Source organism: Leptodactylus fuscus, chromosome 4, assembly GCF_031893055.1.
Source record: "Leptodactylus fuscus isolate aLepFus1 chromosome 4, aLepFus1.hap2, whole genome shotgun sequence".
NCBI lineage: Eukaryota > Metazoa > Chordata > Amphibia > Anura > Leptodactylidae > Leptodactylus > Leptodactylus fuscus.
The window spans coordinates 147634342-147653752 of NC_134268.1; the positions used below are offsets into that span (position 1 = coordinate 147634342).

At 43.3% G+C, this 19411-nt stretch overlaps 1 protein-coding gene across 1 annotated transcript in view; it reads right to left on the reverse strand.

The window, feature by feature from the left end:
• Positions 1-18856, reverse strand: part of EEPD1 (endonuclease/exonuclease/phosphatase family domain containing 1) — a 93995-nt gene extending 75139 nt beyond the window's left edge. The window contains exon 1 of the mRNA XM_075271199.1: positions 17691-18856. Coding sequence (XP_075127300.1) covers positions 17691-18556 — 866 coding nt within the window. The 5' untranslated portion in view covers positions 18557-18856. The remainder of the gene's footprint in view (positions 1-17690) is intronic.
• Between the last annotated feature and the right edge of the window lie 555 nt (positions 18857-19411).

The following is a 19411-nucleotide window of genomic DNA, read 5'->3' on the forward strand; positions in this document are numbered from 1 at the left end:
ACAGCCACTAATCCCCTACTCTACATGCGCTGTGAAAAAAGCGCATTACAAATATGTGTCATTCTAGTCTATTAAACATGATTAAATGTAAAACTGAAAAAGAAACAAAAAAGTATGGCCTATGTATGCAAGTTTTCCAACACTGAGGTTGCAATGCTGCAGTCTAGATTATGTAAATAATGTAACTCAAGCTAGGTACACACATGCACCCGGTCTAAGTGCAAGGATTCCGTCCCCGAATCCACTTAAAAAATGTGGAGAGAAAAATCGTCCAAGCATTATAGTCTATGGGGCACGTGGGTTTCCACAGGTAACTGCTTTTTTAAAAGGAGTAGGTTTCCATTTATGGGGTCCCCAAGCGGACCCCACAAATGGAAACCCAAACACAGGTGTGAGCCTAGTGCTGAAAAGTCATTATTACATAGATTTGAAAACAAAGCAAAATATAACACATATCCCTAAAAGTCAGAATACACAGAGGGTAGAGCACTACAGGGAATGAATAAATTAGATATTGTACATGTCAAATCGCCTACATCTTAATAAACCAATAAATCTGACCCAGCCTGGGATAATATACAAATTGCTGTGAATGTGTCATCCGAGGTGTTAATAAGTACAGTGAACGGGAGAAACCTAACTCTGTATTGCACTATTGGATGCTATTAACATTCCTGCTCACACTGTCACAGCTCACCCACAGTACTGATGTACGGCTGTTCTAGTTTTTTCATATGGTTTGGTTTTGTTCCAATGAATGGAAATCTTATTGCTGCATCATACAACGATCCTGCAGCAAATGATCTCTATGCTGACATATAGCAATGTGCATAATAGATTTTGACCGATGTGCATTGATCCCTGACCTTGACTCCAAGAAACACTTACAACTACTATGGTAAACTCCATACTATTCCAAATCAGGCCCCTTTAATATTAAAGGGGCTCTACCAGCAAAATTATGCTGACAGAGCCTCACATATGTATGAATAACCTTTAAAAAGGCCATTCAGGCTCCGCTGAAGTTATATTAAACTACCCCCCCCCCACTCCTCGTTTTAAAATAAAACTCTAAAAAAGAATATGTTAAACTTATCTATCATGCACGCCTCCTCTTCCAGCGATGTCCTTGGGTCCCGTCTTCCTCCGGCGCTCGCGAACTGCCATTGATAAAAATGGCGCGGGTGCATGCGCAGTAGCAGCAGTAGTAGCAGCATGCTACTGCGCATGCACTCGTGCCACTTTTTATCATTAGCAGTTTGCGAGCGCTGGAGGAAGATGGGACCAGAGGACATCGCTGGAAGAGGAGGCGTGGCTAAAGATGACGTCGGACCCCGAATGCCCGCCCACGATAGATAAGTTTAACATATCCTTTTTTTAGAGTTTTATTTTAAAACGGGGGTAGTTTAATATAACTTTAGCGGAGCCTGAATAGCCTTTTTAAAGGCTATTCACGCATATGTGGGGCTCCATCAGCATAATTTTGCTGATAGAGCCCCTTTAAGTATCACGCCTTCCTATAAGACATTTCTGGTACAAAAACAAAAAAATTGGGTTCAGCCAGACCTTTATACTAAGATATTGCAAGGGAGTCTGAAAGGTCTAAGTGGTGTTAGGTTATTTTTCTAAGGTGCAGCACAATAATCGCCTTTTGTTCCACCTCAGTTATAGTCTGGCAGTATTCTAATGCTTATAGGGAGTGACCGAGGCCCCTTTTTCTATTTCTTTTCATTATGACTATCAGCCACATTCCATTATCTGGGCTGAACCAACCTACGCTCTGACATTTCTATGCAATTGTGATGTTAGTGGTTACTTAATAGCTAGCAATGACAAATCTCTATTCCCTGATATAGTTGTATGATCAGAGTAGCTGCTGCACGCAATGTTGATCGCAAACAGATCATGCAAGTGACAGAATCTATGGATGGAAAGCTTGTGAGTGTTATCATAAAGAAAGGTGGCTATATTGGTCACCGATTGATTGTTTTTGAATGTCAGAAATGTTTATTTCTAAATTTTGTGGGGCGTTGTTTGGCATTGAACTGTGTGATGTGTGGCACCCAATCACCTGACCACATTCGAAGTCCGTGAGTTCCGCAGAGTGCCCCATTCTTCTCTCTCACAATGTCTACTGAGGTCGCTGATATGGAGTACCTGGCAGTAGGTGGCAGCACAATGCACCTAATATGAAAAGCGTAAGTTTTTGGGGGTGTCTGGATACTTTTGATCACATAGTGTATGTTTGAGTGGTGGTATAGTATACTGTGTAGTATATATACTGCATAAAATACAGTACACAGTGCTAACCTTTTAGTAAATACTCTACAAAGTGCTGGTTTGAGGACATGATTGTCCTCAATATATATTATAATGACAACGAATATATACCAATGTCCAATGACTTCGATTTAGTTCATAATCAGCCAACTCTACTCTCTAAGATCATCTTATAATATATAGAAATATTAATGGTAAAGTTCAATTGTAGAATGCAATAGGCAGGTAAGGTCTGTGTGAAATATGCCGGGACCATGACCATTTCCCTGCAGTGTCAGACTGTGTAGGCACCTACCTCTTTGCATGGCCATGCATTAGAGCTGATGGGGAGTGGGGGGAACATTAGCTCTCGGACACTAAGATAAGATAAGATATTATAATCCTTTAATAGTCCCACAGTGGGGAAATTTCAGTATGATTCAGCTGCATAGTAATACAGATACATGATAATACACAGTAAATATTACAGAAGTAGTAGACACACATATGCTGAGAAAGATATACTAGGAGTCCATAGCAGCTTAGGAACAGAGAAGAAAGAAGGAGGACATTCATAATCATTAGTTCTCTGTGCGGAGTGATCTTCGCTTGGTCTGATGTAGTTTATACAGCCTGGTCGCGGTTGGAAGGAAGGACTTGCGATAGCGCTCCTTCTCACACTTGGGGTGAAGCAGACGGTCACTTACAGTGCTGCCAAGTGCCATCAAGGTCTCATACATGGGGTGGGATTTGTTCTCCCGCATGGAGGTCACCACGGACAGTATCCTTCTGTCACCCACCACCTGTACTGGGTCCAAGGGGCTCCCCAGGACAGAGCTGGCCCTCCTGATCAGCCTGTCCAGTCTATTTCTGTCCCTGGTTGATATACTGCTCCCCCAGCAGGCTACACCGAAAAAGATGGCTGTGGCAACCACAGAGTTGAAGAAGGCCCTAAGAAGTGTCCCCTGGACTCCGAAGGCCCTCAGCCTCCTGAGCAGGTAGAGTCTGCTGTGGCCCTTTCTGTGCAGCGCCTCCAGGTGATCAGCCCAGTCTAGTTTATTATTGAGGAGCACACCCAGATACTTATAGGTCCTGACTATCTCAATACATGTTCCTTGGATCTCCACCGGGGTCGGAGCACTCCTCCGTTTCCCAAAGTCCACCACCATCGTCTTGGTCTTCCCAGAATTAATCTTGAGCTGGTTCCGCTGGCACCATTCAACAAAATCCCGGTTTAAGTCTCTGTATTCCCTATCGTCGCCATCAGTGATAAGGCCGACTATAGCAGAGTCATCAGAGTACTTCTGTAAGTAACAGCTGGAGGAGTTGTGCCTAAAGTCAGCAGTGTACAGTGTGAAGAGAAATGGGGCAAGAACTGTACCTTGTGGTGCCCCCGTACTACAGTGTCAGACACACAGTCCCGGGCTCTCACATACTGAGGGCGGTTTGTCAGGTAGTCTAGGATCCAGTTGGACAGGTGATGGTCCACTCCACCAAGGTTCAGCTTCTCCCTCAGTAGCTCTGGCTGAATGGTGTTGAACGCACTGGAGAAATCAAAGAACATTATTCTCACAGTGTTCCCGGGTTTCTCCAGGTGAGATAGAGCTTTGTGAAGAAAGTGGATGATGGCGTCATCTACCCCAATGCCCGGCCGGTAGGCAAACTGGAGGGGGTCCAGAGCGGAGCTCACTAGGGGGCATAGGTGTGTCAGGACCAGTCTCTCTAGGACCTTCATCAGGTGGGATGTCAGTGCTACAGGTCGGTAGTCATTGTAGTCCATTGGGTTGGGTTTCTTTGGGACTGGTACCACACACACTAGATTTAATAATCAACTAATAAGAGCAAATTTGATGACAGGGCAGGTTACAATACAACTCTAGAAAGGAGTTAGGTGTTTAGCTTGTGATTGTGGTAGCGTTGGCTGCAATACTTACAATGCACCCTGCCAATTTATACTTATACATGGACATGAATATGTGAGATTCTGGTAGGGGTGGCAGTAAAATCTACGAGAACCCTACAAATCTATACACATCTAAGCTTTCTATACTATCTCCTACCTACTGGTAGTCAGAATATTGTGGAAAAAAAGAGCCCACGTGAACTTTGTTCATTGCTCACTGCCCAAGTCTTCCTGTTGATTCTGTCTACGGGAGAGATTGCGCTATTTTGACTATGGAAGACTGACATATAATAATATTTTTTCCGGTTGCCCTGTGTCAGACAATCGGCTTCTATTTTATGTTTGTATGTTTTGTTGTCCTATCTTTAAATATTATTAATTAATAAAGATTATATATTTTTAATACCCCCCTTTTTTGAGAGGGGAGTGACACTTTCTAAGAGTTAGTTCATGTCCAGAAGAAATAAATGGACTGTACAATGCAATCACAATTGTTTACGAAGGATGGGGCCCCATGTTGTGAATACGCATTTTGACTGTGGCGACTGTGGCAGTACCTGCAAAGCGAATGGGATTCTGGCTAATCCCATCCACACGTTGCAGAAAAAATCTGCAGTGGAAAAACTGCACGTCAATTATACCTGCAGTAATGCTGGCGTTTTCTGTATAGGTATAATAGGGGCAGAAAGCCCACAGAGGAAAACTGTTTGAAAATGCAATGAAAAGAACTATGGAAAAAATGCAATGCATTTTCGCCACATTTTTCCACAGTATAAACACATATATGTATAAAGGAACATTCCATATTCATAAATGATCTCCTATCCACAGAATAGCAGATAATCTGTGGTCTGCTGTTCCATTCATTAGAGATATACTATCTTGTGACTAGGGGATAACTTGTGGTGACTGTAAGCTTTATGCTTACCCCTTACAAAGTACATATATCATTATAGTAATCTGCTCCATTACTGATTGGAGGAAATCTCACGCAAGCCTAGTCTAAGACATTGATTTCAATGGACCTGCTTATTACTTTGCAAAAAGTCGACATCTTTCATCATTGCTTTCTTCTGCTGATGATCACTGATGCTGAACGCCAACATCTAAAGTAGTGCCTTGAGAGTTTGTTCTAGGATACATTGTACAAAATCAGGCCTTTTTTGCTGCAAATTGAACGTGTGAAATCCCATTAGAATCCTGCTGGTTTTCATGATCCTGATAGTTTCAAAAATATGACTCTTGGGATTGATATTATTCTGCATTATCATTCCTTTTGTTCTGCTTAGCTTCATAAATGCTAGTGAGAGTTAACAGAGCTCTGATATAAGGAGGAAGCATGGTCTTGTATTTGACTCAGCAGCAATAGATTTACAATTTCTGACTGTTGGCATTTTATTTTTGCTTTTTTTCAGTTTATTCTAAATCTCAACAGTAAACATTACAAGTATATAATAGATGGTTAGAGGTTATTAGAGATGAGCGAACAGTGTTCTATCGAACACATGTTCGATCGGATATCAGGGTGTTCGCCATGTTCGAATCGAATCGAACACCACGTGGTAAAGTGCGCCAAAATTCGATTCCCCTCCCACCTTCCCTGGCGCCTTTTTTGCACCAATAACAGCGCAGGGGAGGTGGGACAGGAACTACGACACCGGGGGCATTGAAAAAAATTGGAAAAAGTCATTGGCTGCCGAAATCAGGTGACCTCCATTTTAGACGAATAGTGGATTTCAAATCCGGGTCATATGAGAATGTGAACTTTGTGACTATGAGACAGGGATAGCTGTACAGGCAGGGATAGCTAGGGATAACCTTTATTTAGGGGGGAATGTTATTAAAAATAACTTTTTGGGACTCTATCGGGTGTGTAATTGTGATTTTTGTGAGATAAACTTTTTCCCATAGGGATGCATTGGCCAGCGCTGATTGGCCGAATTCCGTACTCTGGCCAATCAGTGCTGGCCAATGCATTCTATTAGCTTGATGAAGCAGAGTGTGCACAAGGGTTCAAGCGCACCCTCGGCTCTGATGTAGCAGAGCCGAGGCTGCACAAGGGTTCAAGCGCACCCTCGGCTCTGATGTAGGAGAGCCGAGGGTGCACTTGAACCCTTGTGCACCCTCAGCTCTGCTACATCAGAGCCGAGGGTGCGCTTGAACCCTTGTGCACACTCTGCTTCATCAAGCTAATAGAATGCATTGGCCAGCGCTGATTGGCCAATGTATTCTATTAGCCTGATGAAGTAGAGCTGAATGTGTGTGCTAAGCACACACATTCAGCTCTACTTCATCGGGCTAATAGAATGCATTGGCCAGCGCTGATTGGCCAGAGTACGGAACTCGACCAATCAGCGCTGGCTCTGCTGGAGGAGGCGGAGTCTAAGATCGCTCCACACCAGTCTCCATTCAGGTCCGACCTTAGACTCCGCCTCCTCCGGCAGAGCCAGCGCTGATTGGCCGAAGGCTGGCCAATGCATTCCTATGCGAATGCAGAGACTTAGCAGTGCTGAGTCAGTTTTGCTCAACTACACATCTGATGCACACTCGGCACTGCTACATCAGATGTAGCAATCTGATGTAGCAGAGCCGAGGGTGCACTAGAACCCCTGTGCAAACTCAGTTCACGCTAATAGAATGCATTGGCCAGCGCTGATTGGCCAATGCATTCTATTAGCCCGATGAAGTAGAGCTGAATGTGTGTGCTAAGCACACACATTCAGCACTGCTTCATCACGCCAATACAATGCATTAGCCAGTGCTGATTGGCCAGAGTACGGAATTCGGCCAATCAGCGCTGGCTCTGCTGGAGGAGGCGGAGTCTAAGGTCGGACCTGAATGGAGACTGGTGTGGAGCGATCTTAGACTCCGCCTCCTCCAGCAGAGCCAGCGCTGATTGGTCGAGTTCCGTACTCTGGCCAATCAGCGCTGGCCAATGCATTCTATTAGCCCGATGAAGTAGAGCTGAATGTGTGTGCTTAGCACACACATTCAGCTCTACTTCATCAGGCTAATAGAATACATTGGCCAATCAGCGCTGGCCAATGCATTCTATTAGCTTGATGAAGCAGAGTGTGCACAAGGGTTCAAGCGCACCCTCGGCTCTGATGTAGCAGAGCTGAGGGTGCACAAGGGTTCAAGTGCACCCTCGGCTCTCCTACATCAGAGCCGAGGGTGCGCTTGAACCCTTGTGCAGCCTCGGCTCTGCTACATCAGAGCCGAGGGTGCGCTTGAACCCTTGTGCACACTCTGCTTCATCAAGCTAATAGAATGCATTGGCCAGCACTGATTGGCCAGAGTACGGAATTCGGCCAATCAGCGCTGGCCAATGCATTCTATTAGCCCGATGAAGTAGAGCTGAATGTGTGTGCTAAGCACACACATTCAGCACTGCTTCATCACGCCAATACAATGCATTAGCCAGTGCTGATTGGCCAGAGTACGGAATTCGGCCAATCAGCGCTGGCTCTGCTGGAGGAGGCGGAGTCTAAGATCGCTCCACACCAGTCTCCATTCAGGTCCGACCTTAGACTCCGCCTCCTCCAGCAGAGCCAGCGCTGATTGGCCGAATTCCGTACTCTGGCCAATCAGCACTGGCTAATGCATTGTATTGGCTTGATGAAGCAGTGCTGAATGTGTGTGCTTAGCACACACATTCAGCTCTACTTCATCGGGCTAATAGAATGCATTGGCCAATCAGCGCTGGCCAATGCATTCTATTAGCCCGATGAAGTAGAGCTGAATGTGTGTGCTAAGCACACACATTCAGCACTGCTTCATCACGCCAATACAATGCATTAGCCAGTGCTGATTGGCCAGAGTACGGAATTCGGCCAATCAGCGCTGGCTCTGCTGGAGGAGGCGGAGTCTAAGATCGCTCCACACCAGTCTCCATTCAGGTCCGACCTTAGACTCCGCCTCCTCCAGCAGAGCCAGCGCTGATTGGCCGAATTCCGTACTCTGGCCAATCAGCACTGGCTAATGCATTGTATTGGCTTGATGAAGCAGTGCTGAATGTGTGTGCTTAGCACACACATTCAGCTCTACTTCATCGGGCTAATAGAATGCATTGGCCAATCAGCGCTGGCCAATGCATTCTATTAGCGTGAACTGAGTTTGCACAGGGGTTCTAGTGCACCCTCGGCTCTGCTACATCAGATTGCTACATCTGATGTAGCAGTGCCGAGTGTGCATCAGATGTGTAGTTGAGCAAAACTGACTCAGCACTGCTAAGTCTGCATTCGCATAGGAATGCATTGGCCAGCCTTCGGCCAATCAGCGCTGGCTCTGCCGGAGGAGGCGGAGTCTAAGGTCGGACCTGAATGGAGACTGGTGTGGAGCGATCTTAGACTCCGCCTCCTCCAGCAGAGCCAGCGCTGATTGGTCGAGTTCCGTACTCTGGCCAATCAGCACTGGCCAATGCATTTCTATGGGGAAAAGTTAGCTTGCGAAAATCGCAAACTGACAGGGATTTCCATGAAATAAAGTGACTTTTATGCCCCCAGACATGCTTCCCCTGCTGTCCCAGTGTCATTCCAGGGTGTTGGTATCATTTCCTGGGGTGTCATAGTGGACTTGGTGACCCTCCAGACACGAATTTGGGTTTCCCCCTTAACGAGTTTATGTTCCCCATAGACTATAATGGGGTTCGAAACCCATTCGAACACTCGAACAGTGAGCGGCTGTTCGAATCGAATTTCGAACCTCGAACATTTTAGTGTTCGCTCATCTCTAGAGGTTATCTGAGTTTTCATCAAAAGTTGAAATATGTGCAGGGTCTTGCTGGACAATCTTTGTGGCTGTATAAGCCTTCATATGTTGTGTCCCAACAGTTTTTCTGCTGCTAACAGCCCCATTATATCAGAAACACATTCTGCAATTCTCTCTAAGGCAGTGGGGGTTTACAATACAGAGATGTCTACCATTCTTCCCTTCCCTCACTTCCCATGAGGCTTTACAGCTCAGAAAATCGTATATTCGATGCTGTTCCATACAATATGTCCTTTTCTCAGGCTCAAAGTGGCCCACAAGTGAAAAGGTAAATCCCCCAGTGAGCTCTTAAAACAGGGTACTGGGTAGAATATTTTAATAAACTAGACACATGGCTGAGATGAGACCTACAGTGTTGGCCAAAAGTATTGGCACCCCTGCCATTCTGTCAGATAATACTCATTTTCTTCAAGAAAATTATTGCAATCACAAATTCTTTGATATTATCTTCATTTAATTTGTCTTCAATGGAAAACCACAAAAAGAATTGTCAAAAAGCCAAATTGGATATAATTCCACACCAAACATAAAAAAGGGGGTGGACAAAAGTATTGGCACTGTTTGAAAAATCATGTGATGCTTCTCTAATTTGTGTAATTAACAGCACCTGTTACTTACCTGAGGCACCTAACAGGTGGTGGCAATAACTAAGTCACACTTGCAGCCAGTTGCAATGGATTAAAGTTGACTCAACCTCTGTCCTGCGTCCTTGTGTGTATCACATTGAGAATGGAGAAAAGAAAGAAGACCAAAGAACTGTCTGAGGACTTGAGAAACAAAATTGTGAGGAAGCATGAGCAATCTCAAGGCTACAAATCCATCTCCAAAGACCTGTATGTTCCTGTGTCTACCGTGCGTAGTGTCATCAAGAAGTTTAAAGCCCATGGCACTGTGGCTAACCTCCCTAGATGTGGCCGGAAATGAAAAATTGACGAGAGATTTCAACGCAAGATTGTGCGGATGGTGGATAAAGAACCTCGACTTACATCCAAACAAGTTCAAGCTGCCCTGCAGTCCGAGTGTACAGCAGTGTCAACCAGTACTATCCGTCGGTGTCTGACTGAAAAGGGACTGTATGGTAGGATACCCAGGAAGACCCCACTTCTTACCCAGAGACATAAAAAAAAAACAGGCTGGAGTTTGCCAAAACTTACCTGAGAAAGCCAAAAACGTTTTGGAAGAATGTTCTCTGGTCAGATGAGACAAAAGTAGAGCTTTTTGGGAAAAGGCATCAACATAGAGTTTACAGGGGGGAAAAAAGAGGCCTTCAAAGAAAAGTACACGGTCCCTACAGTCAAACATGGTGGAGGTTCCCTGATGTTTTGGGGTTGCTTTGCTGCCTCTGGCACTGGACTGCTTGACCGTGTGCATGGCATTATGAAGTCTGAAGACTACCAACAAATTTTGCAGCATAATGTAGGGCCAAGTGTGAGAAAGCTGGGTCTCCCTCAGAGGTCATGGGTCTTCCAGCAGGACAATGACCCAAAACACACTTCAAAAAGCACTAGAAAATGGTTTGAGAGAAAGCACTGGAGACTTCTAAAGTGGCCAGCAATGAGTCCAGACCTGAATCCCATAGAACACCTGTGGAGAGATCTCAAAATGGCAGTTTGGAGAAGGCCCCCTTCAAATCTCAGGGACCTGGAGCAGTTTGCCAAAGAAGAATGGTCTAAAATTCCAGCAGAGCATTGTAAGAAACTCATTGATGGTTACCAGAAGCGGTTGTTCGCAGTTATTTTCTCTAAAGGTTGTGCTACCAAGTATTAGGCTGAGGGTGCCAATACTTTTGTCCGGCCCATTTTTGGAGTTTTGTGTAAAATGATCAATGATTTGACTTTTTTTTCATTCTCTTTTGGGGGGTTTTTTCATTGCAAGCAAAATAAATAAAGATATTCATACCAAAGAGTTTGTGCTTGCATTCATTTTCTGGAAGAACATGAGTATTATCTGACAGAATTGCCTGGGTGCCAACACTGTAGTTGAAGAGTCAGGCCAACCAGTACCCTTCCTCCCTGTCCTTTATCTCCTCTATCACACTGCAGGGGCTCCTACCACCAGTCATCTTGCAGAGTCTTGCTGCTGTGTGGGCACATATCCCCAGTTTGGTTATTTTTCGATTAATTGACATGTATTCCACGTAAATGCTTCAAATGTTCCCAACTTTCAAAAATTCTTGTATAGCCAATCTGCAAGTTTAGTAGTCATACACTAACTAGTCCCCTTCTGGTACAAAGCTAGACAGATTTTCCATTCCTGTGTCTTAGAAAGCGTGACACTTCCTTAGAAAGAATAAACACTCCTTCACAACTGCTATAGTGATCATATTGGATGACACACAGCTTTACAGAAATAACTACAATGAGGTCAGATGTTCATCTGGATAGGACATCAATAAGAAATGACTGGAGATCCGACACAAGGGACCCCAACTGATCTCCTGTTTGCAGGGACGGTGTCTCTCATATTGAGCTCTGTGACTGTATTACTGTTTATATCAAACACGTTTTTTATTGGCTGTGAAATAAAAATACAGCTTTGTCCCATATAGTTTTGTGTCCCTGTCTCTGACTTGTTGTCTCCACTCCATTGATGCTATGAGCTACCTCCCCCACATTATACATTGTAAGATTTGCTCTGGTAATGTATCTTATTAGCTTGATTCTGTTAGTATATCAATATAGTAAGCGAGGTTCTGGAACCAAATCTTTGCAGTAACCTTTGCACTAGTACCATGTATTTGTGCATAGTTCTTCCTGTACCTATGCATAAAATCTGATTTATTTATTGTACATATATAGTAAACTTGGTTATATTAGGGCATGTACCAGCTTGGTCATGATACCATATTTATGAAGTTAGCTTGGTTCTGATACCCTATCTATGCAGAAGCTTAGTCCTTGTACCATACCTATACAATACATTTGGTCCTGGTACTGTATGTATGTAAAATGTTTGTTTGTACCGTAACTATGTAGTAGGCTTAATTTTTACACTGCATGTACGTAGGAAACTTGGTTTCTGTACCATAATGACAAAATATTAGGAGAATGTATATATCATAACTGAATTTAGTGACATAATTATGATAAGGTTGAAAGCTTTGACTTTATTATATTCATTTTCTTATTCTGGTTCCACAAAGCAGATAGTACTTTCATGTATGTCATTACCGTTCTAGCATTCTTTTCATAGATGACAAAGATCCAAGATGGACAGTACTATAAACCTCACCCACACAATAGAGAATATATTCATCTGTACTGCAGTGAATCAGGAAAGAGTTGTTTGCTTTAAATAAATCTTTTAGCATTTTAGAGCACATTAAATATTTTTTGAGCTACGCAAATAAACCTGCATGGAATAAACCTACAAAATAATCTTTGTTAAATAGACATCATATTAATTGCATGACTATACAATTAATCACCATATTCCATTCCTGTAGCACTTCCCTCTGTACAAGCCAATGTGCTGACAGCAGGCAGTCATCATCTGATATCTCTATGAGCCTCATATCAGTGGGATCTGCGCTACAGGAATTACAGACACAGCCAGGCCAACCTCTGCCACCTATGACACATTTATAGCATATCCATACCATAGATCATAAAGATAGGAAAAGCTCTTTAATACTTTAAAGTAAATAGCGCCGCGTATACAGTACCGGCTACCATTGAAAACAATGGGAGCGTATACGGCCCGCAAAAGCTCCCGCGGCGTCTACGTGCCACATTACGTGCCAAAAGACATCGTGTGAACCCATCTTATGTGTTGTCCAACAGTGTCCTTATAATGCCTGGGTGCTGCCTCCCTCCTCCAAAAATTAACTTTTATTCCATATATTAACAGGCTGTTTCAGGTCAAGGGGGTGGAGAGCTATTGGAACGGAGTCAAGCTCTCCACACCCCAACATTACACTGACTTGGCCTGCTGCTGGGCAGATTTGCAGACTATAACTTTTTTTTAGATTAGTATTATCAGCAAGCAACGTTGAAACAGTGACTAGAATCTTATGGGTCTCCTGGAATAACTCATTAAGGAGCGTCAATATTTTTAATAGTCAAGAATTTTTATTACCCATTTAATTCACATCTCTAAAAGCGCTGAACTATCCTCAAAGGGCTCCTGAGCAGCCTTGCAGATTGTAGAACGCTTTTCTACTCCTCTGCATGCAAACAAGGCTCGCCATTGTTCTGTCCTCTGATTCCACAGATTTCAAACAGAGAGACTGTCAGTCACTGACCATCCAATTAGGGTCTGTCATAACTCAATAGCATGGCTGCTACACATACACTGGCTATAAGATTATTGCTTCATTACTTTCATTCTAGCATTACTAGATCAGCAAAAGTTGTCAAAAAGTGATGCTTTATTTTCACTGAAATTGTAAAATGCGTTCTTTTATTGATGCCTAAATTCATTCATGCACCAAAGACCATTACTGTATATACACCTTCGAACACCTATGATATGTTGGGGTTGGGGTCTCATTGATACATACCCCATCAATAACTACCGCATTGTTCATTCACAGCTTCATGTAAAGATTTTCATGATGGAAGTTGAAGACTTGTTACAGTTAGAGTGATATCAATAAGAGAACCATCAACTTAACATAGAGATGTGTAAAACGCAAGTCTCTACTAATTAAGGATTTATCACAATATCATAAGATTTCCATGTCCTTTAACCCCTTCCCGCTAAAGCCATTTTTCAGTTTTCATCTCCCCGCCTTTCAAATGACATAACTGTTTTTCACGTTTCCATTCACCGAGTCGTGTGAAGGCTTAACTTTTATGGGACCAACTGTACTTCGTAATGATACCTTTCTAAAGACTATTCTGATGTGGTGTTTGTAGAAAAAGGGATTCTAATGATAGTATCTCTTTAAAATATTTATCCCATACGGTGAATGGCATAATCAATACGTGATGTGCAATGGGTGTTTTGTAATTATTGCCAAGTCTGTGTTGAGTACTGTACTGTAGCCCCTTAACACAACAGTTGGACCTCACTGATCAGGGGGGGTTAATTCTAACTTAGACTCCACTTTAAGGAGCTTTTCCATATACTATTTGAAGCTACAGGAAGATAACTCATTATGTCCACTGTATAGTTCATCTGATTTTAACCTGCATCAAGGATCTGTCAATGCTACAGTATTTAGAGTTGGCAAAACTTGCACGTCCATCTGTATTTTACCTAGTTCTTCTCTTATCATTGTAATGTTATCAATCAGAAGTCATTTTAATTAATCCAATAAGCATTTGACTTTACTCCAGGAATATACAACAGAAATATGAATTAGAGAAAGTTGGCCAGTGATGGTGATCAACAGCAGAGGTCATATGACAGCCAAAAAGGCTTAAAAGCATTGTATGATCCCAAGTAACTCACGTAGAGATTCACAGCATAAGGACACAGATAGAGTTCAAATCACTGCCTACCGCTCAGAACAGTGAGAGAGCGCCAGAAATGAGGGACTATCCCGCTCAATCTGGGGCAGCTGAGTAAGCCCCCGCAACAATAGGGCCCAATACGGCTGCTTTATTGGCCCTATAGTTAAAGTGGTCCTGTTTGCTGGTACTGGAAAACAGACCAATTTTTTTTTCTACTACGTTTCTACATCAGCCAAAAAATGTGGCGTTTCTGCTACATGGGGCCTTAGCCTAAGTAAAAATGTTATTACAGTGAAGTTTAAGAGAAATCGACTTATTTTCCTATTACTAGCAGCAGACAAACTGTGTCATCCACCCAAATGCTGCCCAATGCTGTAGACAATGTTATGGTGATGTATAATGAATTCTATATGGCCTGAAGTTATTGCAGCCTGTCTTTATATATCTGCAGACATCAGACCTTCAGAATCTACATCAAGTAGAGGCAGACTAGCAGCTCGGTGACATTCTGCTTTATTTACTGAATTAGATCTGCGTGTTAAATTTCAGGTCATTCACAGGTTGCAGGTCTAATATTGCACTCCCAGATAAGTGATTTTGGAAAATGCACAATCAACAAACAATATATTATGCATATCCATGATAACTTAATGGTTACAAATAATTGTAAAATAATCATTTATCTTTAGTGAAGTCAAGTCTCCTACATTTCACGAGTACAGCCTGCTTTACATTACAGCTTTGTAGAATAATTAAAATGATCAGGTCTCTTAGGCCCTCAGTCCCATTGTGTGAAATGAGTTTCTTTGTAATGTATCTTTTTGTCTGTATTAGAACCCTACATATTGTACAGTGCTGCGGAATATGTTGGCGCTATATAAATAAAATGTATTATTATTATTAGGTATTACTCATCAGAAATTCTCTCATTTGCACGAAAGTTATATCACAGTACATCAGTAGCAGACTAGGCAATCTTAAGGGGCACATCAATTGAGTGGGCTCACCTCCATTCATAAGTAGGATACAGTTAGCAATGACTATGGGTGGAACAGAGAAACTGACAGCAGGTATGATGTGGAGCAGGCAACATGTCTTATTTTACTGCAGTATCATCTGGTATATATTCCCTATCCTGTAATATCACATGTGCATTAATCGCGGGCTGTAACATCAAATCTTTTTGTACAGGTCACTATCCTTGGGTAGTACTTTCTAAGCTGTGAGTACAAGTGAGTGATACATATACTGTAACAGTAGTGTGTGCATGATGGCTATACAGTGGTCCCTTGACGTTTGCGGGTCCGACCTTCGCGGAAGGGCTATACCACGGGTTTTAATATTAATGGAAGGATACTCTGTTGTTTTTTTGAACACCACGGGTTTTCCCACGGCCGCTCATCAATATCATCAGAAAAGTTTTGTGTATCTTCTTCAATGGTGAGTACCCATATCATTTCATATACTGTACTGTACGTAGACTATTTTGGATATGAACAGTATTGCAGGACATTCCCTAACATAAGATTAAACACCGCATCTCCACTTCGCGGAAATTTGACTTTCGCGGGCGGCCTTGGAACTTATCCCCCGCGAACGTCAAGGGACCACTGTAGTGTGACACAACGCTGTGCATTATTCCTGGACTTCGCCATCATTAAGTGCCTTATCCTTCTGTGTTCTGTAAAAGACATGTGGCACGCATTGGCGAACTTTATACTACTAATGGTGATCATGGCAGAGACCAGTATTATATTTTGGTATGGGGTTACTTCTTACTTGCCCTTTTTTCCCCTTCTAGACTAGCTCTATATCTGTTTGTGACCATATACATGAGATATATGTCCGTTGGGACATTATTCAGCCGACAGTTATTTCCTTTAAATATATATGCTCAATTTTGTCAAGTATGAATATTTATTAATTGGGTAGGCCTCCACCATAATAGAGAGGACAGACCTTAAATCAGCAAAGAGACAGCAATATTTGTTACCAAATGTATACTCTTCCTTTTATGATGGATTTAACAGCGAACTTGTGAATATGTTACCCTTATAAGAGATCAGCTAACATTACAAAGAGGTAGCCAGGGACAGAATGACCTACCAAAATACCAAAGGATTCTCATGTTATGTATATATGGAGCTTGGACACTCAAAATATTGTTTTTTAGAGAATCTACAGCGATCCAGTCTGAAACTAGGCGTAGCTAGTGTGGGTTCACACAAAGTGGTAGTGACCAACTAATGTGTGTCAATACAACATGTATCATGGTTGCCTGGTTTTTACAGGTGATACACATTTTTTTCAATGTTTCACCTGTAAAAACAGTATGGCCAAAATCACACCAGTTCGCTTTCTAATGCGTGTGGTTTTGCTGTGCAGGATATATAATACACTACCACAACATGCAAATCCAGCCTTGTGCAAGTAGTTTGCCCATGTGAATTAGATACTTTTTAAGATGTATAAATAAATCTTGAGGTTTTCCGATCTGAAGTTAACAGAAAATAGTATGCGTTCAGTGACTAAGCAAAAACCATATCTAGGCACACACAAAATGCTTATTCCAATCCAAAACTCCTCTATCTGTCTGGATACAGCAAGCCAAAACAATCCGGGCATAGAATATTTATCTTTCATTTTGCCTCTGTGTTATATACCATAGCCACAATGCTTTAGTGTCATACCACTAAATTAATATTGGACCATTTAAGGTCTCTAATATGATCCAATGACTATCAAAAGTAAAACAGGGATATGACTATAAAACTGTTTACTACTATGTAACAAACAAATGGTAAAATGTATTGCTCATCCAATGTGACGGATTGTGGCTCACTCGCTCAAAGTCATCCGAAGTGCTGCAATACCTTCACTTGTGTATCATCAAAAATGACTGCCAATTATACCAACCATACAATGTAAATGTCCATAATATCCTGCTAGTGACTGGCATGCTGTATCCTGATCATCTTATAGTCTTACACAACAAGAACATAAAAAGCTCACAGTGATTTTGTAACTGTCATCACTGTCTACTAGTAGAAGACACATCACAGGCCACTGTAGGACACGTACCTAGTCTATACTAGATAGAAGCAACTATAGGCAATGACTTAGCACATATACTGCACTTGGACCCATGGTAATAGGAAACACAAAGTAACACCAAAAATGATAAAAACTAGTATTCCCGTTATACATATTTACATGCAACAGATGACAGCGACACGTTAAATGCCTTCCATAATCCCTCTGAAAACGGGGTCAGGTAAGGATATTTACATAACTCAGAGGGGTAGCTTAGACATCAGAGACTTACGACATGACCTATATATGTACTCTTAGCAACTTACCAGTTCTCCAAAATGGTCATGCAGACTACCTCCCTCACCCCTGGATTGCTGGCCTTGTCCAGGCTACAGTTTTGTAGATTCCATGTTGCTAACCTGAGCACAGGCTTCCCTTCCCTGACCCCACCAAAGACTTCTACAGCAGGTCTGGTAGATATGAGTTGAGTAGGCCCACCGGGTGGGAAGTCAAGGTCTTCACTCTGTAAGCTTAGAGAAGTGGGACTAGGATGTGGTTTGGCCATGAAGTGTAATCCTCCATTGGTGTGTGTGGATGGCGGCCTAGACCTCTGTACATAGACCTGATGCCTAACTTTATCCAGAAATGATATGGTGATAGAGTCCACCTTGACCAAGTCCTCAATGCTTTTCAATGGACCGTGCTGAGTGCGATAGCTGACAATATCCTGAGCCATCTCCTCAGTTAACCCTCTGAGGTTCATCAGCTGGGCAGCTGTTGCAGTGTTTATATTGATCCTGGTGGCAGACAGGTGCCCACTATGGTGCCCATATTCCATGTCCTTCCTTAGAGAGTTGGGGGAGTGCTGGGCAGAGCCACTTTTACTACTAACACAAATCTCAAACTTGACCTGCTCCAGTTTAGCAGCCCCCACCCCACTGACAAGAGCCAAGTCCTCCACTTTCTTGAACCCCCCAATGTATTCTCGGTACTCCACAATGTTCTGTGCCACCTGCCTGGTGACCCCGGGCAGAGTCATCAGCTCCTCCTCGGTGGCCGTGTTGATGTTGAGCCTCTCCTGACTCACCAGGATGTTGCTGAAGTTACACGCTGCGCTGAACTTGCGGTTCTTCTGACACAGGTCGGATGGGTCCTTGGGGATGGAGCGATGACAGCCGAGGTTGCCCCCCATTCTGCGATCCTTCTCCAGACCAGCCAAGATCCAGCAGTAACGACGACGGAGACCTTGTGATCAAGGTAAGTAAATGCAGCAGCGCTGGGCATGGGAGAAGAGCTGAGGGACTAGTGGAGCTGTGACACCGGTAGCCATGTGCAGTGCTAACTATCTAGCTGTGGCCACACGGTGATAATGTCCTGGTATACGGGAGCTATTAGCAGTACAGTCCCCGGCTGGTGTCCAGGCGCCTCGTCGCGCAGCAGCATCCCCCGACAGACTGCTCACTGAGGTCCCGGCCACTGTGCCGAGCGCTGTTTCCTCACAGCTCCAGACGTAGTAGTAAAGGCCACGCCTCCCGGAGCGCTGGCTCCTCCCACTTCACTGAGAGGCTCCCGCCCTGCCCTTACCTCAGCGCCTTCCTTCCGTCTGTGCCTCGGGTTATTATCCCGTCGTGACACAACGTTATTTCAGGGCTGACATTGTACACACCGTGACCCCTATGGTTAGTCTACCTGGAGGGCGTTACAAGTGTGCAACGAGCCATGGCAGACAAATTGCTGGAAATGATATGTATTGGCTGCCTGTTGTGCTGCCTAAAAGGGCACTACCTGCTAAGCCAGTCACTGTATGAACTGAAATAAACTCTATGGCAGGAGTGACTGACCTGTGCCAGTCTGTCAGACTCTAGAAACAGGAATGGCACCTGCATGTCACCACACCTGTCATCCCTGCTGTAAAACTTCTGTCACCAGCTTCTTCTAGGCTGTTCCGTTGCTTGAGGTGAAGTTCAGACTTTCAGCTTTAATTTGGTGGGTTGAACACAATTGTTGCATAAAAATGTGAGGAACTAAAGCCTGTAGCTAAACACAA